This window comes from Solea senegalensis, linkage group LG4 (assembly GCF_019176455.1).
Source record: "Solea senegalensis isolate Sse05_10M linkage group LG4, IFAPA_SoseM_1, whole genome shotgun sequence".
Classification (NCBI taxonomy): domain Eukaryota; kingdom Metazoa; phylum Chordata; class Actinopteri; order Pleuronectiformes; family Soleidae; genus Solea; species Solea senegalensis.
The window spans coordinates 2,881,547-2,909,405 of record NC_058024.1 but is presented as its reverse complement, the minus strand read 5'-3'; the positions used below and the strand labels follow the sequence as shown (position 1 = coordinate 2,909,405).

Sequence of the window (27,859 nt, the reverse complement as noted above, 5' to 3'; positions counted from 1 at the left end):
GTGTTTTTCAAACCTGGAAATGATGATGTTCTCAAATGTCTTGTCAAACCAAAATGATTCAGTCTGAATGATGTATTTATTTTATGGAGTATACAGTTAAGAAGCTGAAAAATTACAGAAACATGTTTTAATGACTTAAAAAAACACTAAACCGATTCACTAATTATCAAAATGGTGGATAATTAATTAGTAATAAATCGATGAACCATTACAGCCCTAATAAATACTTTATTAATATTGGTCTGACAGGTAACAGCTGGTCTACAAGTTTGAAAAACAATATTATAGAGATTGTTGTGTGTTATTTTGTCAACTAAAGTATACATTTCATCATATCCAGGTTGTAATAGTTTGGGATTTTTAATTCATTTTTGTTTTTATTTAGATAAAAACCTAGGACTGTTTATATACTTAGTTCGTTTTAATTCGTTTTTTACAGAGGGTTTGCTACTAGTTTTTATATAGATGTTATTAGTTTGGAGTATTAGGTCATAAAAACCCAACAAAAGATGCCATTTTAAAAAGAACAACCATCAATAAATCAAATATAACTATGTACAAGAATATAGACTTGGATGCAGTTAGTGTGTTTTTATTTTTATGTCCGTTTTTGTTAACCATAATAACCCTGCTCATAAGTCTATGTCACATGTAACACTGATAACATCCCCTACAAACAGAAAGTTATAAATCATTACATATTAATATGAATTGTATGTTAGACACAAGCTCCTGCCAGACGAGCACGTCCTCTCACAGACCACAGTGTGTCAGTGACTCACTGGCCTGTCATTACTGGATGTGAGCGACAGAACATCAGCTTTGCCAAAGAAGGAAGTGGAGGTGGGGGGAGAATGTGTTCTCAGGGCGATGGCTGCAGATGCTGATGCTGATGCTGATGCTCATGTGTAACAACAGGCCAACAGAGCAACGAGGCTGCAGGTTCTCTGGAGACGTTAGACGACTCTCAGGAGCAGCACGAAGAGGCTGAGGCAGTGAGTGAGCAATTTATCTGACAGATAACAAACACTGTGCACTCTCCAGTTTCTATTATCTGTAACTATCATGTGTGATTATCCAACATAACAACTAATCACACCAAGTTTTTAAACTGCAGATCTATACTATCACTACTATTAGCACTAATTCTACAACTAGAACTATTTCATTCGTCGTATACACAACACACACAAGCAGCGTGTCCCTAAAGATACAACAGATATAACATTTCATATCTAAAACAACAATGTCGTCTTTCTAAATCCATATATTTACGTTCAAGATAACAAATTCTGGAAGAATCTTTTTCTTCTTCCACTCATCACTGTTTGTGTTGTAACCTCTGACACTCTCCTTCCTGTAAGACTCACATTCATGTATTCATTCATGTCCTGTGAGTGGATGAGTAACTCCCACTCCCATGGTGACATAACCTGGGCCATATAACTTAAATGAAAACTTCTACCACCCTAACCACCCTCCTCCTCCCCCTCCTCCCGCTCCTCGGCGGTAACGGCACGGGTACACGGTCCCCACACACACCGCGGCAGGCGGAGGGGATGTGCTAGTGCGGAATGGAACCGAAGGGTGGTGGTGGTGAGGAGGAGAGGGAGGAGGAGGAGGGAGCCTGTATCGTCATCTCAGAGTGTGGAGGGAGGGAGAGTCCGCCTTGTGGCTTCCTGGCCCCCTGCACCGGGCGGGTGTATTATAGATGCGCATCTAAGCAGCCGCGGGGCAGCGGGGGCCACTGGACTGGACTGGACTGGCTGCAATGTAACGGGAGTCGTGTGAGTGGGAATATATAGGACTCAGCCTTTAACCGCGCAGGAGGGAGGAAAGGAAGTAGGGAGGGAGGGATTAACTATTAACCAGCATTAACCAGCTGTGCGGAGCCGGTGCCGTACATAAGGCGCGCTCACCGGCGTCCACGCCTCAGCCGGAGCTGGAGGATCCACGGAACATCAGCGCTGCAGCTGCCACTCAGAGGTAAACGGATCAGAGAAGGAGCGAGAGAAGCGTTCATGTGGCGGAATGTGTCAAAGCTGCGGTAACTGACGACGACGATGATGATGATGATGATGATGCATTGATTATAATGTGTTGACTTGAAGACAGTGAGTGTGCTGATAGTGGCATGTGAGCGCTGCTGTGGTCGTGTTTAAGGAGGAGAGGAGATGAGGGGAGGAGAGAGGAGGAGAGGAGAGGAGAGGAGAGGAGGGCTCGTCTATTCAGGTCCGAGCACTAATTTACGCCTTTGCCATGTTAGGTTCGGCTGCTGTTGGTCCTGACTACTAAACAGAGGATTGTTTCAGCGGAAAGTCTGTGTGCGGATGTCGCAACGTGCAGGCGGATGAGAGCCACGTCAAGTTAGCCACAGTAAGACCGGAAGCCTGGCACTAAGCCTTCAGAATAAAAGTGTTTCTAAAAGTGATCGAGAAGGTGCTGTTAATATCACATGTAGGAGAGTTTTTACGTTTTGTTGTTTCTTTCATTTACCATTTAGTAATAATGTTATAGGTGGAGTGATATTTTTTTCATTTTTAAATGTTGTCCCTTAATCACTGAATCTGTTTCAATTGAACTTGTTCAAATGTACTTTCAATTAATATTAATCCCCATAAACAGAATGATGAAAATTTTGAATTATTGTTCCAAATCACAAAATTATCCCTTTTTGAGTCACAGGATTTGTTTTAAAATTAGTTTTAAATTGTGTCTTTAAACTTTAAGTGTTTTTTGGATGGATTCATTGTTGGAGCGCTGACTATGACCATGTACAGTAAATACTTCCTAAATGGTTGTGATCTGTGGTCAAAGTTGACATGTTGTTTAGTTAGAGGAGGTGAGCTCATCTAAAGTGTGCATACATTTAATTTCTGCATATGAAGCATATGTACATATGAATAAGGGATCATGGAAAATAGCTACTTGATAATTTCTGATAGGAATGTGATGTAATCGATTCAAAACCAGTGCTGCACCATGACCCTATGACACTATCAAAACATGAAAGGACCACTGAGTGGTCAGGGTATTTAATATACAGTATGTGATAATATTGTATCACCATATAGTTGATGCAGCTGGTCTTTAACTTTATTTTTCTTTCTTTGACAGTATGTCATTTTTGAATCATGTGTTTAATAGTGTGCGTGTATGTGACACTGACACATACAGTATGTAGAACTTAGTTTGAATCTCAGACTCTTTAATTAAGAGTTTGTCCAAATCATCATTGTGATTAGAGGGCAATTAGAGTGTTTATGTTACTGTGTAAAAAACTGGATGTTTATGTTCAAAGACGATTAACCGAGTCTTTGTTTGGTCCATAAAATGATCAGTCAAACCTGGAAATGAAAATTAACTTTCAGTTTGAATGATTTCTTTGTTATATGAAGCAAAAAGAACAGTTTTACTTATTCAAAAAAGAAGTAATTATCAAAGTAGGTGACGATTCATTTAGTAACTGATTGATAATTGGTGAATCGCTGCAGCGGTGTGTTTGTCTGTGAGCAGAGTTGTCAGTCATAAAGTTGGCTTTCCTTGAGCGCAAATAATTCTTTTGCATAATAGCCTTTAAAAGCACTACACAAGGAGAGAACGCTAGCAGCAACAGTTAGTCAGTGGACTTCAAGTGTGTTTGCAGATGTGATGGAATTTATGAGGTGTCTTGAATGCATCTTAAAGCTGCTACTCTGAACTCTGGACATTCACCACAGTCTTTAAATGCATCAGGTCAAATGAGAGTTGATATCAATAATGCACATCAGTCTTATCGGAGAAGCTGCTTTTCCAGAGTATGAGCAGACATGATGTTTCTTTATTAAAGCTCATTTTTGAGTTGAAATACACAGTGGTAAAAACAACTTTGTCAAACCCGAGTGCTCTGTGTGTTTTCAGTGTACAAAATTCAGTTTATAAAACATTTTATATGTAATTTCTGTGTTTCTAGCTACAATGTAGTTATGTTATCATATGCAGTATTGGCCTCTCACAGATGCACATGGCTAAACGTGGTTCTCAGTGCAGGGCTGAGCACAAGCACGAGTATCTGCTGGTGTGTAAAGTAGATGCTAAATGGATTAACAAAGATCCTCTGATAGTAGTTTTGCTGCGGTGTATGTTTGCTTGGTAAGGGACGAGGGTTGTTTATTTTGAAAAGTGTGACAGGAAGTGTTGTCTTTGCTTTGCTTTGAAGGTGCTGAGATAATGGAGATGATGTGTGTTATGCATGAGGATGTCAAGGCAGGCACCTCAGTTAATGGCGGAATACTTTTAAGCCGCCCGGAAGAAATTTGGCTCTGAATGAACTGTTGCTAAAGTCACTGTTGTCATTGCCTCAGTGTCAGTGGAGAGTACAGGGAGATACAGTAGTGTGTACATTTAAAGTTAAGCATTTAAAGTGTAATTATAGGTTTAGAAAGAAATCCACCACAGGAATTCATTTTCAAAAAGCCATTCTTTAATGTTGACATTTGTTTTGTACTTTCAAAAAAATACCAAGAACTGGCAGCAAGTTTCAGTTTAGCACAGGTACTGGGAAAAGCTAAACCATTATTAAATGCAGAGATGCATGATATGGGACTTTTTGCCATTATCCGATATGTCGATATATCTCAATGAAGATTCAGATACCAATATTAATATACTTTTCCCTCATTTAGTCTCGTCTGTAGTAACATGATATAAAATAACACACTCACGTCACAGCAGATGTCAATATCAGTTTCCTTTATGGTGAAAAATAAATAGGCATACAAAAATATTAGTTGTGAGGCCACCGGTATGAAGGTCAAGGAGGTAGCAGCTTATTTGGCCTACTGCTTTAGTCATTAGTCATATTGCCGATGTCTCATAATACATTTTAAAGCCAATATGTGCCAATACTGATATCGTAAAGTGTGCTAAAAATAAATTAAACTAACAAAGGCACAATGTACACTGTCACAGTTTAAGCAGCCATATGTATTTAAGGAAACAGACCTGAACTAGGGCTTGAGAATGTTTGTGTGTAAGATCGAATAATGAAAGCAATCTGTTCTTTTCCAGGTGACGGTCCACTCTGTCCGAGTGAGGCACTCTCCTGCCGCCGGTAATCCAATCCTGGCACTGCAGACCTTTAAATATCTCCCTTGAAAACCTCCCAGCAGACACATGGTGTAAGGTGAGACACTCTCAGGCCAACACACTCACCAGTCTGACGTGATCAGTGGACCGAGAGCATGACCAGTCGCTGCTGCTGCAAGTCTGTGATTGAAGCTGTTGCTGCACTCTGAAGGACTGCTCACGAGTGTCTGGAGGGGATTTCTGTGGCGAGTGGCGAGCCCGTCGTTTTCCTCTCTCGCCGCGTTTAAACCGGTATGCTTTTTTCTTTTTTTTGTTGGCCTACTCTGAGCACCTTGCAGTGAATGGAGAACATACTGGTTCTGCTCCCAAAGCACCGACAGGAACACGGGCTCTGCAGACGTACAGCTGCATGTGCCTTGCTGCTGGTTTTTTCCCACACGGCACCTTTTTCCTGGTCTTTAATAGCGACACCCACCCCCTGTAAACCTCTTTAATGGGATAAATCAATTGGACTGATCAGGTTCAAAACCAGATCAGGCAGCAAATCCCGTTCTGACTTCACCAAAACTGTTAGGCCACGGAATCCTTTCTTTGTCAAGTCCATTGTCTTCATAAGGCTTCCGCATGGTACTTTGGTTGAAAGAACAAGACAAACTCCCCGACATCGACATGTCCTCCGGGGCCGTTGAGATGAAGAAGGAGGGAGGCCCTCTCACGCCGGCCTTCCTCAACTCCAACTGCTCTGTCCACCCGGTCATCCACACCAAGGGCTCAGAGGAGGTGAGCCCAGGGACCGGCGGCGAGTTGGAGCTCACAGAGGTCACGTCTTTCGTGGAGAGAGCCAGCGAGACCGGGGAGGACGAGGAGAGGTCGGAGATTGTGGTGACGATGGACTGTCGGGCCAACGCCAAAGGTCAGCGCGAGGAGGACGCTCTCCTGGAGAATGCAAGCCAGAGCAATGAGAGTGATGACACCAGCATTGGCCAGAGCCCCGAGCCACCGGCACCACTCAAAGAGACCTCCTTCTCCATTGGCCTGCAGGTGGTGTTCCCCTTCCTGCTGGCCGGGTTCGGGACAGTGGCGGCAGGAATGGTCCTAGACCTCGTCCAGGTGAGTGATTCAAATGTGTTCTCTCATTTTAAACAACCTATATAGACGTTCTGGCTAGTGTTAGATTCTAAGGTGTACGTAGTAAATCTGTCTCTGAAAGGATTCATAGTTCGTTGTGACTTGGGCCACATTTACTGGTTCAAACCTGACCTGATCAGAGGGAGTCTGTGCTCCGGTCATCTGACTGACTCTACTGATTCTAGTGATTTGATTCAGTTACACTGAAAACAACTGCTTTACGGGTCACTAGTCACTCATTTGTGTGTGTGTGCGTGTTGCTGTGCAGCTCTGAGTATATCTAAGGCCACATCATATTATGCCATTTTCTTTCAGGACTAATACATTCAGATGTGAATTTGCCTGCCGTCCACAGTACCCCAGTGTTTTAGAGTCACAAAAACAGATGACACAGTTACCTGCTTTCACTTCCTGTTTGGTTCTTATCAGCCACAGCTTGACTATCAGCTGTGCATTAACACTTGCTTTTAGTTGCCCCGTCTTATCAGTCTAATCAAAAGAAATCCCTGCTCTGGCTTTATTTTCTCGTTAGTACTACTCTCTTTTACCATGGTCTTAGATGACTTCTGATACGGAGCTGTGTCTGCATGAAGACCATTTTGATCTAAATATGCCAAACATAGTATTTACCTTAAAGGCCCAATCCTTTAACAATGTGCTATTTCATTTTGTGAACATACGTCATGGAGATTCCACATGCTGTCCTAAAATAAAATAAAATAAAATAATTATACTCCCCATCTGGTCAGCTATGGCTAGCTTGGGCTATAATGATGTAGGATAGTTGTTGTACATGACCGCAAACAAGTTTTGTTGTGGTTAGCATAGCTATACAACATGCTAACCAATGTGAGTGTAACAACAATGTCAGTTTCCTTGTATTTGGTTAAAGCGGCCATTACATGATCCTATCTCACTTATATGTGAGATATGCAGGTGTACTTACAAACATGAAGTCGTTTTTATGGTCAAAAACATCCTAGTCGCTGGATAACGTTGTGGTTACTGAGATGATAAACACACGTGCAAATGAAACACGAGTGTAGTGTGTAGCTTAGCGTGTAGCTTAGCCTGTAGCCGGCTATCATTAATGCTAAACGACAAACCAAGCACACAAAGACAGTTATATACGTATTGTTGGCACTGCTCCTTCCTTTAGGTGAAGTTTGGTGCTGTGTCCTGCTTTATATTGAAGAAGAAGAAGAAGAACTACTCTTGTTGTAGCTGCTGAGCGTATCAGATGTACGGAGCTCAGCAGCTACAACAAGACTAGTTCTTCTTCTTCTATGGTTGAAAGTACGTCACCGGATGTGCCCGGACTCTAGGGCCCGGACTAGGAGGCGCTGCTGTTTAGAGGAGTGGTGAAATTCACCAGTGACGTAACTAGTCAACGGAAGTGCCGTTCCGCTTCGTAGAGCTCGGGAAAACAATCAAACCCTGCGCTCTCAGCAGTGGCTGAACTGATTGTTATGGACTTTTAGGGCTTCATAAACGAGGTAATGACGCGGATACACACACAAATGCAGCGTTAATTGGCACTTCCGGGCTGTGTCCTCTTTAATCTGGAAAAAAACAAGTGTGACCCTGTAAAATCTTTGTTTAAATGGTTCGTTAGCGCTTACCTCTGTACGACATGTGAACGCACAGAATGCAGGGGTATGGTTGAGTGGTACGGGTAAGGGGTGAAGTGGGTTTGAACGTAAAGTGTGCACTGCAGTATAGAAACACAAACACAGGCCAGAGTCATATATTCCTTTAGAGTCATCAGCTTTTGATGCAGATAAAGCTGGAGGTGTGAGGCTGCCAGGAGAACAGTCCGGGCACATTGTGTACACGCATGCTGATGCCAACATTCTGGAGCCCAGGAACCCGGCACACAGGGGACACGGGGGGGAATAAAGTGTTGTTTCTTAGAGCACCTGAAATGGCAGAAAGCTACAGTTGAGCGAGAGTCTGAGTGAAAACAAAACACAGCGCGGTGTCAAAAGCCTCCATTTACCATGTGGTTGGGTATCCTCGCTAAACCAGGAATGCAGAGGTTTGAGGTCAAAAAAGTTTTCATGCTGCCTTAACGTCGGCACCATGCTGCGGCAGTTCCTCCAGTTTCCAAAACACTCGGAGCACCATTCCTGCAGAGGTGAGGCAGGGAAACAGGAGATACAGATGGTACTGGGCCTTATCTTCTCCTCCAGTCAGCTGCACTCATGACTGCGGGCAAAGCTCAAAGTCGTATTCACGATGAGATGCAAAGTCAGACTTCTGCTGCTGTGTTTCGCCATCCATGTAAAGTGGAATATGCTCCTGGTGGATGCTGCACTGCTGGTGAAGCATGGATGAAAGAATTCTGCCTTAAATCAGGAGTGAATGAAAAATGACAGACAATGTGGGGAGAGTCTGGTGAATGAGTGAGGAAAAAGGACCTGATGAAGAGTGATGGAACCGTGAAGGAGGAGAGTGAAGCCTGGGTCACATGTTTACAGGTGTTCACACTGCTCTGCTTTTGAGTCTCCTCTACCTTTCACAAGTGAAAGTTTCACTGTCGTTTTAGTGTCCAGGCTGAAACTGAATACAATTTTCTAAAACTATTTTTGTTCAGAAACTCTCTCTGTAAAAACTGCATCGTTTCAGGAAGAGTCTAACGACTCTAAATGCTGTAGTACATACGTCGGGCCTGCAGCGACACACGGCAAGTGTATTACAGAGCTGCTGGGAAATTTAAGACCAGGTGATGAAGAGGTGATCGCACCAATGACACCCTGAGACATGACAACTTCAAAATTGTAGATATGTGAAGATACACTGAGCGGGATGACGGAGAACTTGCACAGATTTGAGGAGGAAACTATGACGAAAGCATGTGTTTTTTGCGTCGTTCCTTAATGAACTTACACTAAGAGCCTCCTATATTCAATCACAGTGTCATTAGATATCTGTTAAATTCAGGGTGAGTAAAATCCCACTGTTTGGTCGTTGTGAGCAGAAACAGTTGAGCATTATTTGCTGCTTCCTTTTTATTTCTTTTTCACAAAAGTCACACAGCTGGAAAAAGAAAGGTTTATAGTAAATAGAGACCACAGTATGTTAGTGATTAATGAAGCAAAGAGAAAGCAATACTGCAGAGAATGTTTTGGAACCACTGAGCTAAAGTAAGTTACAGTAACACTGTAGTAACACAAGTGCTTACAATCCACGGCTGTGATAAATTCAACCTGAGTGTCAAACAGGCGTCTTAATCCCCCGTCCATGTCACAATGAAATGCTATCTCAGCTAATCCTCCCTGTCCTCTCTGGAAGATAATTCTCTCTCTCTCTCTCTCTGTCATTAACCTGTAAACTGTAAAGTTCTTTAGGTTCTTTTGTTGTGTCCTCTGGAATGTTGCATTATTCTCTATACACTTGTTCATCGTTGTTCACTTTGACTATTGGTAACACACACTCACACACACATAGAGCTTCTGGCTTCATTCCCACTCGAGGGTTGGCCCAGAAAGGATTGTCCAGGCTGGTATAGAGGAGTGAGGCGTCTGCATACTTGTGCTCTGTGACTTGGTAGCAGCAGCAGCAGAATGACCTAAAACTGTCAGTCTCACACCATCATGGCACTGGTATCTTTCTCCAGCCCAGCTATGAAATCCTGCCCATGACTTTTTCTTCATGGGTCAGCGAGACGGCGGTGGTAATTCTATCGAGGCTTTCGTCGTATGGAAGTGGGCGTGGTTCATCCTAAACTGAGCCTCCGCCAGCTGACTTGCACTAAAAGCTCCTCATGGTTAGTAAAGGTCATGCAGTGGAATTTCTCCATCAGTCACGAGCAGCGCTGAGTAATATATGGATATGATATCTATATGGTGACATGAAACCAGAGCTGGTCTTAGATGTTGGATCTCACTCTTCCTGCTTTTAAAGGCTGTTACACTGATAATCCTGTTATATTGAATACATTGATGAAATACACCAAATATTAAAACTTAAATGTAATTTGAAGGTATGAATGGTGTTTTTTGGTGTTTTTATCTTTCATTTTTAATGCATTTATCATTGGTTACAAGATGATTTTAAGCAATAGAGTAAAAAATGATCTCTCACCCTAACTTTAACAAAGGTATTAAACCACCACTGTACACCACACTGTTTTTAAGTGATTCAATTGATATTTTATTTGCTTTTTAAAGTGTTCTTTGCTTCGTGAAATATTGACACAAATCTACTTCGGTGACTTTGCTTGGGGTAAATGTCTAATTGTGATTTTTTATTTTTTGCCGATACTGCGATTGCAATTTAACTTGATTTAACTTTATTTAAAAATTTAGACACACACAGAAAAGCTTTCGGTTGAAACGGGATTTGAACCTTCTTGCTGTGATGCAACAATTCTAGCCACTGCTTTGCTGTGTGACCTTGTTATGATTCAGCCTCAGTGTATGTAATGAAGTTGTCATGTTCCAGGGTGAGGGTTTGTTATAATACATTTATTTGTATAGTCTATATCATCTTCTCCAACATGCAGGTCTCTAGATTGTGACATTTTACACGTGCTATTTAAACATTTCCCTACAACTTTATTCGCGTTTGCAATCATTTACACAAGTATGCTTTAAGGGGACACTTTAAAAAATGTGGGTGCACACTTTGTGCTGATGCCTCTCGATGGAAAAGTTTGGTGCACCGAAGCAACCGCTGCATAAAGTTTGTCTGAAGCCCTGCCAACACATTTTATTTGCTTTGCAAACAACATAAAACACTTTGAGGAGTCATAGTTGATCCTTTTTGTGTCCAGCACTGTGGTGTCTGAAGACTGAATACGACAAAATAAAGCAAGGAAGTGGCTCAGGCGTTAACAGAGACGTCGATCCTATTTTATTTTGAAATTTCTGAAACTGTCCTCTGGTTTCAGGTAACTTGCCCCTTCCCATATTTTTTTTTCCCCTGTTATGTGTGTTTTTTTGTTGCACTTTCAAAGTAAACACTTGTTTATTTTTTTACTTTGTCTCCCGAGTCGTGCAGTTGGGTCCAAGTCCTTGTTCAGTTGTGACAAATACAGGCCGCGGTCACTGCATGGAGTGTGGGGGTGCGTATCCGGGGTGGAGGCGACGCCATCAAGTCCAACGGCCCTGGGTGCGGGGACGCTGTGCTTTGGTGTGGGGGGGGGTTGGGACAAGCTTATCGGGTGTGGACGTAGCCCAAACTCTGTTGTGTACTTTTTTACTACACATATTGACTGTTAATGTTACAGAGAACTTAAATAAAAGTTGCTCATTGTCCGCAATCCCACCAGCTGATTTAAACACATGCCGTCTTGTATTCATATTGGACATTTCCGACCTCCCGTCTGTCATTAACAACATGTTAGCTCACAGCTTTTATCACATGTCAGGATTAGCGGGTCAGAATGCTTTTGTGCACTGGCTAATCGTTTACACTCTCCAGGATCCTGAGGAATCCTTGCAGGGGTCAGGTTGCTTCCTCTGGTCACAGAGGTCAGACTCTATCAGCCATTCAGACTCGTGTGATCCCTGGACGCCAGCAGCCCATATATCAGGCCTGTTAACCATTTAGCTTAAAGTTTGATCCAGTCGTCAGCTACAAGGCCACAACACGTCACACACTAAGTCGCACCGTTTGTGGTGTCGTCGCGTGTCATTCGTGTGTGTTTAGGTCACAGTTGAATATAAAACAAACTCGCCGCGTGAATCCGTCCTCGGTGAGTTCAGACACAGGAGTGAACGAACACGAAGAAGTGTTGAGGATTAACGGTGAAAGTGAATTGTAAAACGTGGGAGAATAGAAGAAAACCTTCGCGGACAATATTTCACTGGCTGCAGATGCAAATAAAAGTTGGCAGTTTCTTCATAAAATAGTAGCTGAGGTTATGCCTTCCTCGAAAGTCGCTGGACTTGTCTCATGTTTTTTTTTAAAGTCGCCATGGTTTCTAAAAGGTTGCAACATATTTGCTAAGTCGGCAACACTGGCTTGATCCAGATGTTTGTATTCATGGGGCACACGTGTAAAAATATAGAAACTGTCACTTTCTTTGTGTCAGTAAAGGACTGCACGTCTACATTCCACTTTGGTCGATTTTGACTAAAATCCTATTAAAAAGGAGATAATTAAAGAAATGGTGTGCAGACATTCCATATTTTCTTTTTCCCAGTCTAACCGAGGTTCAGTGAATCCACTTCCTCGAAAAACAAAAGGTACTTACCAATTCAATCACCAATCCATAGGTATATTATATACCAGACACCTTACACTGACTCGCCATTTTTCATTTGTTAGTGATAGAGTTCCAGACACCCAGTTAAAAAAAGGTCTATGGGTGTGCTGTCCACACTCTGGTGTAAATCATTCAGGGCTCAGTCTGACAGCAGTAAGGCTTGTGAATGGCCTGGATTGATCAGCAAAGAGAATTCAAATACATACTAACGCAATTTATAATGAGCTTTTGAACTATTCACTTTAGCGGCGAGTGCAGTCGCTCGCACCCATGAGCAAACGTCAGATCCACCAGCTTGTAGGCTGAATATTTTATGGATTTTCAACACAGTATTAACCTGTTACACCACCACAATAAATGATGAACTGTTTCTTAATGACAAAGGTTCGCAGGGGCTGCTGGTGCCAATCCCAGTTGACACACGGTCCATCACAGGGACAACACACAAAAGACAAACAACCATCCACTCTCACATTCACACCTACTGACAATTCACAGTGTCCAGTTTACCTCTGCATGTTTTGGACTGTGGGAGGAAACTGGAGAACCACGGGAGAACCATGGGAGAACCATGGGAGAACCATGGGAGAACCATGGGAGAACATGCAAACACAGAGAGGCCATTGGTTGGACTGGGTTGCAAACCCAAGTGCGACAGTGACAGCCATTACGCCACCGTGTGACCAGGGATAGGCATTTCTTGCAAAAATGTTATTGAAATATTCAATGTTATTATTTGTAGAATATTGTAGTGAAAGTAATGCCGGGTTCATGAATGAGCTAAGCTAATGCTTATCAATGCAATCAAAATGGTGAATTTCATCATCTGCAAAAACACATGAAGTCCACCAAGTGTGTGCTGCTGCTGTCACTGGAGTAGAAAGTTGTGTTTGTACAAATGATTATTGATATTGATAAAACATTTAGTTTTCTACCTTTCTAATGTATTATGAAGAGTAAGCTTTTTTATTATTATTAAGTGAATTATCAAATAATTGATTGCTGATGCTCATCCACTAGTATTTGCATTTGTAACCGTCCTCACAGGAAGTGAGTGTGGGGAGACGTCCTGTTGTAGTGTCTGTGAGTTTCATTGACATTGCATGCCATCAGGTTCAGCCTCACACTCAGTACAGCAAGTACACTGATCACAAGTAAAATGGGGCCATGTTACTCAACTGGGCAACTTGACCTTTGTGGGGCTTGCATACCAGAGCTCCTATAGGTCTGTACACAGTGGTACTGGGGTTGTCCTGTAGAGTTCTTAGAACCGAGGAGGTGGCCATGTGGGGTGGGGGGGGTGGGGGGGGCTGGGGGTCGAGTTTGGCTCAGAGCCAGTGTTCCATGGAGACAACAACATATATCACGACGGGGTATAGGCACAGAGAGAGAGAGATAGGAGAGTGAGACAGAAGTAGAGAGAGAGAGAGAAAGCTTGAAAGCATGTGGCTGTGAAAGGAGAGAGGAGTGCTCACAGAGGTGCTCACAGGGCTGCTGGCCTGGCACAAGGCAGCGAGCCAAGCTGAGGGGCAGGCGGTTGGAAGGAACTGTGCTTGGCCTGGTGACAGCAAGGGTAGTGACAGAAGGAAGGAGTTTAACCCACACTGAAGTTCGGATACACCACACCTACTGATACAAAACACACTCTGAACTATCCAGTCCATGACATTCCTTATCAGCGCTGTATGTACATCTGGATACACAGCAGGACCAACACAGTGAGAAACGCAGGCGTTGTGTGTCGCTGTAATGTCGACTCCTCCTCCGTCTCTGCTCTTCTCTGTGCCAGCCTCACTGAATATTGATTCAGCTCGAGGCAGACTGGACTCTAAGTGCTAGGGGCCTGTGGGACCGGCTCCAAAGATAAGCACTTTTTACATGAACAAAACCCATGTCCTCATCCTCGGCAAGAGCTTTGTTTTGACCACAGACCTGCTACGATTGCACGAGCTGCGGTGGAGACACTTGACCACAGTGACAAGCCCTGAGACTCACAGGCAACCCAGCTCGCAGCCAGGGAGGAGGTCGTCAAGGGTCAGGTCTAAGAATACCAACTATGAATTTCATTAAAGGCCATCTACTAAGATTTAAAAACACATGGCAGAGACGACGTGTGCCCTCACACATGCTCGACACATGATTAGCGATTCTCTGGCGTAAACTCACCACCTGCCCACGCTGTCATTTTAGATTAGCTTCCAGGCCAACTTTGTCGGCATCCCTGTCCCTCCTCCCTATATCACCTCATGAACCTCTCTGGTGGTGGTGGTGGTGGGGGAGGGGGGGGATGCCTTGTTGTGGAGTTGTGGCTCGTCTGGGACAGGGAAGTGTCCTTGTTTTCTGTGTCATCACAGTCGGTCCAGCTCTGACTCCTGAGTTCTGATGTAAATGAAATGCAGCGTAAGCGACTGGATATTGTTTAACTTGTATTTTATCACAGCATCTTTATGGTTGTTCATTTTTTTCAACATGGTTTACTGAGCTCACTGTTGTCATGGAACCTTGCCATTTTCTTCCTGCTAAAGGTCAAATGTGTAAGAATTAGTGACATTTAGTGGCCTTCACATACCAGAAAGGAGGTTGTTTGTATCTTTGTTTGTATCGTACGTATTCCTTCAAAATGCCAGATGTTCTTTTAGGATTCTGTACAAACATGGCACCGCCGTGTTTCACTTAAACAACCATAATTATGAATAGTAGTGTGTTAAGTAAATGCCAACCAATCCCTTATAATAAATATTACGCACTGCCAGTTGTGGGTGAGTGTTCAAATTCATTTATCAGGTCTTATGTGCTTACACACTTACACACCCATTTCACCCACTGTTTTCACCGAAGCATGACATAAAAATACTCAACTTCCGCTGAACCAGTGAAGCATGCTTTATTTACAAGTGATAAAGAAGAGGAGCAAATAGCTTTGGGATGGGGCAAAGGCCAAATAACAAACTAAGTTACCTTAACAGTGTTTTTTGGGCCTGGTGTTAGGTGAAGGAGCGATGTGTTTCAGTCCAGTGACCGTGTGCTCCGGTCATGGAGGAAGAACTGAACTCATAGTGTTAATGAACTGACTCTAATGTCAGCATGGCATGGTGTTTAAATTGTGACTGATGTTACATGTGTTCTTTGCAGCACTGGACTGTGTTTGTGGAAGTATCTGAGGTGTTCATCCTGGTCCCAGCGCTGCTGGGGCTCAAAGGAAACCTGGAGATGACACTGGCCTCAAGACTTTCCACTGCGGTAAGAGACATGTGCATTCTACACCATCTTAAGTCGAAGTCTATGACATCTTAACCAATGCTCTTACATCTCACCTGTAAACAGACTTTTCCAACAGGAAACTGGAGTTTGTAAAGCACTTACTAAAGAGTAACTAAAGCCTAGATGGTTATCTAGTAATGTTATTCAGTGATCCAGGTCCAAGTCTTGGTAGTTTTGTGTGAAGTATTTGAATGATGTATTTTGTGTTAACATGTGTGTATGTACTGCCTTCTTTGGATAAACACCTCCCATTACATTAGAATGTTCCTATTAGCTGGCTCTTCCTGGCCTTTCGTCAACAACTGTCCTCCTCTGGCCACACCCCCAATATGGGGGGGGTCAGATTGGATACACAGCACTTGTATTTCTGGTGGATGCCGCAAAGGAAGTATTCCCTAAACACCGGCAAGTCCCAAAAACACATGCAGGAGGAGAAACGAGCTGCATAGTCACAAACGCTGTGTATTCCCAACAAAACCAAGTCCCAAAACACCGGCAACCAGCAAGTCCCAAAACACCGCAACCAGCAAGTCCCAAAACACTAGCAAGTCCCAAAATGCCGCAAGTCCAAAACACCGGTAACCAGTAAGTCCCAAAACACTAGCAAGTCCCAAAATGCCGGCAAGTCCCAAAAACACCGGTAACCAGCAAGTCCCAAAACGCCGGCAACCAGAAAGTCCCGAAACATTTGCGTTTGCCCCTCTCGGCCGACAGAGTACTCCCCAAGCATCATAACGGCTGGTCATATAGCTGCACGAAAGCGAGCGCTTCCGTTTTTGAGTATGTTTCCATTGTCGTTTCTGTCGGCCGAGAGGGGCAGACGCAAATGTTTTGGGATCTGCTGGCGTTTTGTGAATCCACAGCATTTGTGAATATGCAGCTGGTTTCTCCTCCTGCATGTGTTTTGGGTCATTGCAGTGTGTTTGCCCCGGTCGGCCACCATATATTTCACTTTACTACATCACAGAAAGAGTCCTCACAAGCTCAGCGTGCTCCCGTTTATTCGGACGGCAGAAAGACTGCTGCGTTTGTTGTGTTTACAACATTTACAGCAGTGGTCACCAACGTGGTGCCCTCGGGCACCTGGTAGCCCGCGAGCAGCCAACGAGGTGCCCGTGGGCACATTTCACTTCACCTCACTTGCATGTATCCATATGATCACTGAGTAAAATGTCCTTGATATTGTTTATACAAACTGTGATAATCATTAGGAGTAAGCACTGGAATTAATGTGTATGCAATTGAATGCATAATATTCATCATTTAAATGGTAAATTGCACAAAATAATAAAAATGAATATGGTAGCCCTCCATATTATTCTCTACCCTTCAGGTAGCTCTCGGTCTCAAAAAGGTTGGTGACCCCTGATTTACAGATTGTATATCTGTGCGATATTTACCTGACTACAGTGAGTGCTATTGAAAGTTGAAAAACAGAATTCCTAAGATATCATAGACTTCAGTGGTCATAGATTTGATTTGGTCAGCCACCTTTCAGTGGGTTGATATCTCAGTGGGGGTGATGCCAGAAATACCATCATTTATATTAATTGTACGATAAAAACGATGGCCATGCATTGATTGTATTTTTTTCTGTGCAATCCTTGTTTATCATGGTGGAATGTTTCACTGTGGCTGTGTGAAGTGTCTCCCACTTACAAGTTACCCAACTTGTCTCAGTCCCCTCATCAGCTAAGATCTATTACAGCTGATTATCCCTGGGGTCAGAGGTCATATTGGCGAGCGTAACCTGAGGTTCAGACGAACTGATAGCAACATTCCCATAATCCTCTTTGTTTTTTTAACATCTTGTCACTGACCCTGCCCATTCACCTGACCCTTCTATATCCACACAAAGTCTGCGACATCTTAACTATATCTTTACTGTTTTGTCTTCAGGTGCAGGGAATTGTTGGATTACAAAGCAACACAAAGTTCTAACAGAGAGACAGCCTTCGATCAACTTTTTATAAGTAGTAGTAGGTATAAAGTAGTAGGTATAATGTGCACACAAAATACTAATTCATAATATTATTGGTAAAGAAACCTGCCTCTCAATATTCTGTTTAAATCCTTCTCGGTAATAATGGTTCATTAGGTAGGTCATTCCCAGCCTAAAATAAAACTACTCTAGCCACTCTACTGGCTCTACCTTTGACTTTAGAGGAGGTGCGCTCGATTTGCTTACCAAACTGTCCAGGAACGATGACTGCATACTTCGTGGCCATGTTATAGCTATTCCGTGGGCACCATTTATTTATTTATTTATTTGACCATGTCATGTCCGGGGCTCCGTAACTTTTTCATTCTGTCCCTGCAAAAAAATGACGTCACTGTCAGTCATGTTTTCTGTGAGAGCGTTGGTGTCTCAGGTTAAATGTGAGAGTGAATTGTTGTTCTCCTCTGTAAACTGACTCCAAAACCTTCTCTATGAGGACCCATGTTTAAAAAATGGCAAAATATCGTGACCCAAAATCACAATTTCATCTGTGAAACGAGCACATTTTCTGTTCTTCAATAACATCTACTAGCATTTTGATTTGGGAAAAAAAACCTAAATAAATCTGTGGGGGCCAAGACCCAGTGTTTTGGAACCCCCATGATGTAGCCAGTGTGAGATCTTTGATAACCAGAGCTAACGGGATATGTGTCAGTGTTGCACAGAGGTTGGAGCTGCGCAGAAGAGAATGAGCCCAGTGTCGCTCCGAGTCGCCCCAGTCCTCACATTCTTTCCACTGACCTGTGGGAAACAGGTGACCAAGCTGATCAGCTTTGGGAAAAATAAAGCCTTCATACACACAGGGATCACATATTCCAGCATCTCACCAACATTCTACACCCCTTATTTATCTGTTTCTGTCTGTGCACACCTGTACATTGTTGCTGAGCTAATATTTAACGGTCAGTCATTTTGTTAAATGAATCCGGCGCTGATGTGTCCTTGGGCCAGACACTCAACCCCACGTTGCTGCTGTGTGCTGCACGTACAGTAGATGTGATGTATGACAGGGTGAGTGAACGGCGTGTGAATCAGCTTTTTATCAAAGCATTTAGAAACGTAAACATGTTTCACCCGTTTCTAACATTACTGATGAAACAATAGAAGACCAGTAACTGATGATTTCTACCGTCCCTGATGAAAGTGATGGAACGATGCCAGAGTTTGAGCCGAGGTCTGAGTGTTAGCGCTCTGTTGACTGACCTCAGCGGGACCAGGTCATTATCAGCAGATTAAAGGAACTGTTAGTTTCCTAATGCGCTTATTACTGAAAAGAATGTAATCCCTGGTGCTGGCTCGCTGTTAGAGGTTTCATTTCACATCATCGTCTCTCTTTTTTCTTAGTCTTCCTCTTCTTCACCATCACTGGTTGGAACAAAATGAAGTCTTGTCTCGTTTTTGGTGAATTTCCTTGAGAGCAGTTATTAAAATAGCAGTTTATAATGAATGCATGTGGTTGAGTTTCATGTGTCAACAGAGAAATGATCAGATGAGAAACAGTAATAACAAAATAATAAAAATAGTTGTATTTTATGTCCTAAAACCTAATCATGGAAATGAAGTGTAGCAATAATAAAAAAGGAAATGAGTAATTCAGCCGGATGTCATTTCCTTTTATATATTTGATTGATTTGTTCAGGATATAAAAAACGCGTGTGACTGTGCTCCATCTCCGTGATGATCCAGATGTTCACACAGAGTCAGTTTTTCCATATATGTGCTGATGTTGTAAAAGCTTGTCAGCTCTTAATGTAAATCCATGTAAATCAGGCTTCTTATCCAAACGGCTCATGTGTTCTCAGCTGTGTGTGTGTGTGTGTGTGTTGTATCTCATCTCTAAAACCACCATTTTTCTCATTAACATGATCATATACCCAAATATCATTTTTCAATCATTGTTCATAAGCTTCCGCACCTGGAGTGTTGCAGACAAGTGAAATGTTGATCTCTGGCTCATGGATTATAACTGATGAATATGAGGGTTTTATAATAAAGCCAGAGATTTACATTATACTCCCTCAATAATGTGTTTACTTGTATCGCCATGCAATGCAAAATTAATCAATATTGGTAAATATCACAATAAATAAAGTGGAAGAAATAACTTAATGGTGATTTTATACGATCAAAGTGTATTTGCACAGTATCTTTGACCTTGTTAAATACAGAGTATATATCCATATGAAGAATTGTTTCCCTTCTTTGTGCATTTATGTAAATGTTAGTGGACAGAGAGGTTTGTGTCCTCTCACTGTGGATGACCATACGCATCATTGCTCTGGACACACAGTGGCCCACTGTGGACACGGCCACTTGACGCTTGAGACCGTCAGTGTGTGTGTGTGTGTGTGTGGAAGAGAGGAGATGAGATAAGTGGAGTCGGCCGCAGGGTGGGGGATCAGATCAGAGTGTCTTTGTCCACAGAACTGACCTGTCATTGTTCTGATGGGACCAAGAGGCAGTAGCATTTGTTAACCTTGTGTGTTCCTCTGCCTCTTTCAGGCTAACATTGGTCAGATGGACACAGCCAAGGACATGTGGCAGATGATCATGGGGAACCTGGCCCTCATCCAGGTAAACTCAGCTCCAGTGTCATGGATCGTCCCTCTCACATGCGTGTCCTGATCCTGTAAAAACATCAACATACATGCCCAATAATTTGAATAATTTGATTTGGAATCACCTACTACTCGTTAATCACCAAGTATTTTGATAATCGACTCCTCGTCAGCTTCTTTAATGTGAATATCTCCTGGTTTCTTTGCTCCACAAAAAAAAGTCAATCATTTAAGTTTGTGGACAAAACAAGACGTTTGATTACATCGTCGTCATCTTGGGGTTTTGGAAACACTGATGTGACATTTTAATGCACCAAACAATGAATCTACAAATTAAAAGATTATGAAAATCATCGTATACAGTATTATATTACAGTATATTACAGTATTATCTGCAAACACGCTGAGATCCCTCGATATGACTCGTGATTAAAACACTAGGCTGATCAGTCTTTGACTTCAGGTGCTGGCGCCCTCTACAGCTATTATAAGAAAACATCTGCTGTGACACGAGTATGAAAATTGTTATTTTAATTTCACTTTCACACAAGACTGTATATACTGTTTCAGTCCACCAAAAAAAAAACAACTGCTTTCTAAGTCACTAACTAGTTTGTGTCGCGTGTAAAACAAAGTCATGCCAGTTTCATGCAGCTGTGCAGTGATGGCTCCGCCCACATCGAGGAGGTACTATAGTACTATAGTATAATACCAGGACCATTAGAGTGAATTCCTGTCCTTGTATGCAAGAATTACGTATTTAAAATAGGCACCCTCTTGTGGTAGTATAAATAACAGCAATCTGGTACCTTGGGTGTGTCGTCATCAAGTAGCTTCGATGACGTTCATATGAACTGTGACTGCATTTCACATGTCAACAGTATTTGAAAGTTAAGCTTCAGAAAGCTCGGCTCACAGAACATCTGCAGTCATCATCACCTCCATCAACCGTGTGTGTGTGTGTGTGTGTGTGTGCAGGTCCAGGCCACAGTGGTGGGGTTCCTGGCCTCCATCGCTGCGGTCATCTTCGGCTGGATCCCAGAGGGAGACTTCAAGATTGGCCACGCCGTGCTGCTGTGTGCGTCCAGTGTGGCCACGGCCTTCATAGCCTCTCTGCTGCTGGGTAAGATCGGATTACTTTATTATTGAAACATAAAAAAAAAAACAACGTTTATATTACAAATGTGTGGCTAAAGTGAACGTCTAGAGGCTCCAGTATGTTTGATCAAGTAGATGGGATGTGAGATAGTCACAGACTCACTGCGTTAGCCACCGTTAGCCACTGTTAGCCACTGTTAGTGGTTCCAGTCCATGACAAGGATTTACATGGTATTTTGACACACACACAAACAGAGTAGCAACATGTCTATGGTTCAAAATGAAACAGTTCTATGGCGAGCTTGAGCTGCAGCAGGAAATGACGAGCAGAGGATGACGCTTGACAGGAAGGGCCTTTTATTGTGACGCTCAACATTGAGGAAGTCACCACACTCAGTAACAGTACTCTGACACGGAAACACAAGAAAACCAGCAGCAATCTCACCAAACGTGTACGGAAACAGCACAACAACGATCAGCGCACATGCCTGCGTCAACGCACCACACCCACTTAGCTAACAACTGAAGGTGTGCACGGAAGCTCCGCCCACCTACCCTCCCTTCCTCCAAATGGAATGCAACATAGGTTGAGTAGATGTCCTCATGTTCCAGGGTTAGTCTCTGATTTTGTCTCCAGTTTTAATGACATGGACCCGTGACATTACAATAATAATACAACAAAAAAGTGTAGAGTAAATTGTCTTTTAAGACAAGTCAAGAATTTCCCTTTTTTTTTATTTCATTTTATCAGTTGGAGATGAAAAACGTAAACAGAGACGTATGGACGTGGCCTTAATAGACACGTTCTGAGTTGTTGTTTTTAACCCTTAACTTCAAAGTAATATATTCCAAAAGTGTTGACTTACCGTGCCCTCACTGACGTCCCTGACCTGAACTCTCACAGGGCTCATCATGATCGGCGTCATCATCGCGTCCAGGAAGGTTGGAATCAACCCAGACAACGTGGCCACGCCCATCGCAGCGAGCCTGGGAGACCTGATCACTCTGTCCCTGCTGGCGGGCATCTCCACAGGACTGTACAAGGAGCTCGGTAACACTGTCACACCGACATGCTTTCACTCACTTCTTTGTGTTAGGATTTAATATGGAACATTTCAGCCTCAAATGATGGAAAAGAGGATTCTACTCATGTAGTATATTTGTTCAGTAGTGTACTGAATCTTACCATAGACCATTTACCATAGAAGGTATAATGTCATTCAAGCCATATTTTCTGTGTAAATCCACCTCCTCTCCACAGACCATAATAACTACGCCAACCCACTGGTGTGTGCGGTGTTCGTCGCCCTCTGTCCTCTGTGGGTGCTCATAGCCCGGAAGATCCCATCAACCAGAGAAGTCCTTTACTCCGGCTGGGAGCCGGTCATCATCGCCATGGCTATCAGCAGGTACATTCATTCATTCATTCATTCATTCATCTTCTACCACTTTGTCCTCCACATGAGGGTTGTGGGGGGAGCGGTGGTGCCAATCCCAGCTGATGTAGGGCGAGAGGCGGGGTCACAGGGACACACAGAGATGAATGTGCTGACCCCGCCCACAGATGATTGTTCTGAAAACAACATTGAGGAATATTCGTCCGTGTTGATCTGTTCTGTTCTTCATATACTGTAACACTATAATACACACGTACTCTACTGTTTATCACAGTTCTTGTTTCCTCTCTAATGTGTTTCCCTGTGACGACACGTGGTGAAATAACATCCTGTCTTTCAGTGTTGGTGGACTGATCCTCGACAAGACCGTCACCGATCCAAACTTCGCCGGCATGGCCGTCTTTACCCCGGTCATTAACGGTAAACACCGGGAAAACATGATCAAACCTTACTTACATGAGATATTAGCAGGGGAATTGTAAAGTTGCAGAGTGTGTTTCACAATGTTTCCATAGTTTTACCGTGTGTGTGTGTTCTTTATCAGGTGTGGGCGGTAACCTGGTCGCGGTCCAGGCCAGTCGGATCTCTACCTATCTGCACATGAATGGTTTACCCATGGGGGATCCCAACCTCACACCCAGGAAGTGCCCCACACCCTGCACCTCCTTCTTCGGCTCCAGTGAGTTTCACAGTTTTGACTCGAAAAGTTTCCCTTTGATTCATCACAGTCCTTTTTTAAACGTTAGTCATGTGACTAAAAAAGTGGCCACTCCCCCCTCTCTCTGTCTTCCCCAGCTGTGAACTCTCGGTCGGCCCGTGTGCTCTTCCTCCTGGTGGCGCCGGGTCACCTCGTCTTCCTTTACACCATCAACTCACTGAGGGGTGGACACACCACCCTGACCCCCATCTTCATCACCTTCTACCTGGCTGCTGCACTACTTCAGGTACACACACACACATCATTGTCTTATTTTTGATACAATTCTAACTAACTATTGTAATTGAAGTTAAAAAAAAAAAATATTGATATCAAATCAAATCTTATTTGTATAGCTCTAAATCATGACATACATGTATAAGACATCATTTCACGGTACTTTATTGACATATGGTGTATTTCCACCGGCTCTACTCGCCTCGGCACGGCACGGTTAGGTTACTAAAAATAGTACCTGGTACCATGTAATATGCTAGTGAAAAATGCTACTTAAACCGTGCCGAGACGAGTCGAGCCAGTGGAACGGTGGCAATAGTAAGGCCCAGATCTTACAATATTACCCTGCAGTTTACAACAATAAGCACTAGGTGTCAGTGGAGAGGAAATAACCCCAATGGCCGAAATACAAGCAGTAGACATTTTTATAGAAAATGATACTGATTTCATCATCTTATCATGATAAAAATGACAATCCACCACTATATGAAAAATAGCCTCACAGTTGGATCTGGATCCTGCAGAGGCCTATATTGTATGAAGACACATTTGAAAGTGAAGTCTGTCTGACACAGGTGGGACCCTCCAATCCATGTCAAGTTCAAATGATTTATTTATCTGTTTTTATTTATTATTAGATTCATTTTGCATCATTTTATTTTGAAATTCTGCGATATATCATCACAGATATTGTTATATATTTTCCACTAAATATTAAACACTATACGGAACACTTTTTCACAAAAGCTTGACTCCTGACCAGAGTAGACGTTCAGTGGCCCCCAGCTTATCTAAGTTTGAGACCCCCGTGCTAGTTGCTAAGACGCTGTTTCTCCCAAGGAATATTATTATTATTATTATTATCATTGTTGTTATTATTATTATTATTATTATATCTATTATTATTGTTATTATTATTATTATCATTGTTATATATAGAATATTAATAATAATGATATGAACTATAATGATAAACATTAAACAAATGTACTTCATCCATGTTTAAATGTTTAAATGCACTTATTGTAAGTCGCTTTGGATGAAAGTGTCTGCTAAATGACATGTAATGTAATGTAATGTAACATTAAATATAAAATGAAAATCAATGAAGCCAGTGATGCAGAATAATTGCAGTCAAATGATTCTTTTCTTATCTATGAGCAGCTGAGCGTGTCATTGTTGAGAAGTGAGAGTGACTCCAGTGTCGTGAGGTGCGCCTCTGCTTTGTTCTCCTCCCAGGTGATGATCCTCCTCTACCTGGCGGACTGGATGGTGCACTGGATGTGGGGTCGAGGCATGGACCCCGACAACTTCTCCATCCCCTACCTGACGGCGCTGGGCGACTTGCTGGGAACCGGCTTCCTCGCCCTCTGCTTCCACATGCGCTATTTCATCGGGGACAGAGACTCTAATGTGGGCAACTGAATGATAAAAAAAAAAAAAAAAGAGACGGCCTTCTTCTGTACGCTGTGACAAACCTCAGTCTTTTTCTGAAAGTGGACGATGTCTACATTAAAAAGGGCTAAACTCCTGTAGGGCTCCGACTGATGCTAGAGTGCACGTGTAGCATTTCATCTTCAGGACATCAGGACACTGATGCACCACAGCAGCTGCCCCAGCATCCCAACACTGTCAACAACACACACACACACCTGATGGATCCAGCCCCTCGCCTCTATTTTACCCTAATAACTTAGTCCTACTACTTTTATTATTATTCTATTGACAATAATTATGAATGTTGACAAATAGTGTTTTTGATATGAATCAATATCTGTTGTATTTCAAGGGCCATTCCTCATTATTTTCAATGGGGACTTGAGCCCTCCCACTTTTAACACTTGAAACTAAGACAACAGAGACGGCAAACATGTACTCAAACAGGTCTAGAAGTGCTCAGTGATATATGCACAGAGAGAGAGAGAGAGAATATTACATGGAATCTAATGATTTAGGAAAAATACAGTACGTGTTTTACAGTAGAACAGGCTTGAGGAGGTTATATTACACACACACACACACATAAGAAGCTGCCAGCAATGATACATGAGGATGGAACAGCAGAATATTAATGCTGTCATTTTACGTTCACTCCTGCACAATCCAGGCTTTGACTGTGGAATCCAAGCCCAACCGATAATGACAGGCACACCTGTGAAATAAGATTTTCGCCCCTAAAACAAACATCTGTCTGCTCATGTCTGTATGTCGCCGTTCCGCAGCCTTTTCCAACTGGAACCTGAAGTCTTTGCTGCTTTTATAAAGCTCTCCCTCCCCACACCAAAGCCCATAGAGAGGAAAAAGAAAACGAAATACCGCACCAAAGTGTTACAAAGAGCAAATACTGAATCTCAAAAGTGTAGCAGGTGGAGCGACGTCACTGTAGATAAAGCGCGTGGTGTCGCACGATCATGTGTCTCATGGTATTCACTCATCTCTTCATTATAAAAATAATGGAATAGCTTATTTGACGACAGCTTATCTTCCTCCACACTCAGCTGACCTGACCCTCGTGAGGCCTGACTGATGCACCAGGGGCCAGCAGAGTGCATGTGCACAATGTGATTTTTTTTATTATTATTATTATCATTATTGTTATTATGTTCAAATTGTGATTTTTCTTCCTTCTTTCTATTCCTCTCCTCCTTTTCCTTAACTTTTTATTAACTCTTCTTACGATCGCTGTAAAGATGGAGCAACTTCACTGACGCACACACACACACACACACACACAAGTACTGTAATGTGCAAGCCTGACAAACAGAGGGCGCCACAGGAATTCTCTTAACTGCACAACTTCTCTGTGTGTGTGTCCCCTGGATTCAAACCCACACACGTCCGCCCTCTAGTGGCGCGGTTGTATAACTACGACATGTTGTAAGAGCTGCGCGTGTCCTCGGCTCTGCTCGTGACCAGTGTTCTGCCTCTGTGTCCGTGGGAAGTTGTGAATACTTGTACAACAGGGGCAAGTAATGCTTTGTCTATTTATTTTTAGATGCACACAAAGCAAATTGTACATATTATATTTATTCTATATATAAGGTTGTTTATTTGGGCTCTGTTTCTTTATCACCATGTTCTTGTCTCTATCCTCTTCTCTTTTTCTTTCTTTGCAAAGGCCAGTAGAGCTTTCTTTTTCCTGCTAAGTCATAGCACAGTGCCTAAAACCACGTTTTACACAAACCCTGAATCCTAGAACGGCCTTAACCTATCAGAGCCAAGCTCGCCTCAGAGTAACCAATCAGGAGCTAGGTTCGCCCAGCGAGTAGCGTCTCTTTAAAATAGTTTTTGATTAATAAAAGATGTACAGTATGATGATTCTGACGTGTAATGTCACAATGATTTTATATGACGAGGGCTGGAAGCGTCAGTGACGGTGAATCGAGGTCTGGAATCAAGTGAATCACAAGTTGGCGAGCGGAAATACAACAAGCAACCTGACACACAAAAAACAAAATGCAATACAGCGTCACGCCGTCTTATGATTCCAGAGTTTAAAACCCTTCGTCTGACGACGACTGCCTTGTTAACCTCAGTGCTTCAAGCCCCTGAAGTCACAGGGAGCCACGCTGATCCTCAGGCTGAAAACCGTCCCACATCCAGATCCAGGCTCCAGACGTCACCTGTCACTCATGTTGCCTTTCACATGTATTAGTCTTGCTGGGCCCGCGGTCTTGTGCGCTTTCTCTGTGCAGGACTTTGTAAATTGCTGGAAATAAAGGACTATATTATTTCATACCATTTCCCTGGTTTCTGTGCATGATTTCAAATGACACACCAGTCCCTGCTCCAGCACACCTCATTCAAATCAATCAGCCCACTGTTTGAATCCCATCTAAAACATGCAGGTCGCATTTTCCAGTACGTGGGCGGAGTTATAAATACACCAGACTCCTGTGTTCATATTGACATTTTAGACATTACCTTATGTTGGAGATAAAGTCTTTTTAAATGATCTACAGTTTGATTCTTCATGCTCTTCACACTCTTCATCGCATCACATTTTAGCATCACCTCGGTCAAGTCGAGCTGTGGAAAAGCGAAAAAATTCACTTTCACAGTTGAGAAGTTGAAGTTTCATTTAATAACTTTCTATCAACCAAACATGTTTTTTTTTTCTTAACATTTGTTTAAAGGTGACATAGAATGCTTGTATCACACATATATGTTAGTTATGGAGGTCTACTTACATATATGAACTTG

The 27,859-nt window shown here is 42.7% G+C and overlaps 1 protein-coding gene across 4 annotated transcripts; it reads left to right on the top strand.

Annotated features, from left to right (window-relative positions):
* Positions 1–1,479: 1,479 nt before the first annotated feature.
* On the top strand, positions 1,480–27,397 carry slc41a1 (solute carrier family 41 member 1). 4 transcript variants are annotated; one of them, XM_044024248.1, is made up of 12 exons: positions 1,480–1,986; positions 2,267–2,376; positions 5,050–6,177; positions 15,542–15,649; positions 20,172–20,243; positions 21,206–21,350; positions 22,230–22,376; positions 22,587–22,734; positions 23,063–23,142; positions 23,267–23,401; positions 23,518–23,666; positions 24,896–27,397. In XM_044024248.1, the coding sequence occupies exons 3-12, from the start codon at positions 5,692–5,694 to the stop codon at positions 25,079–25,081; spliced, it is 1,656 nt and encodes a 551-aa protein (XP_043880183.1). In that variant the 5' UTR covers positions 1,480–1,986; positions 2,267–2,376; positions 5,050–5,691; the 3' UTR covers positions 25,082–27,397. The 4 variants fall into 4 exon arrangements, with proteins under 4 accessions (XP_043880183.1, XP_043880184.1, XP_043880186.1 ...); XM_044024250.1 differs by lacking the exon at positions 1,480–1,986 and adding an exon at positions 2,030–2,047; XM_044024249.1 differs by lacking the exon at positions 2,267–2,376.
* Positions 27,398–27,859: the final 462 nt, after the last annotated feature.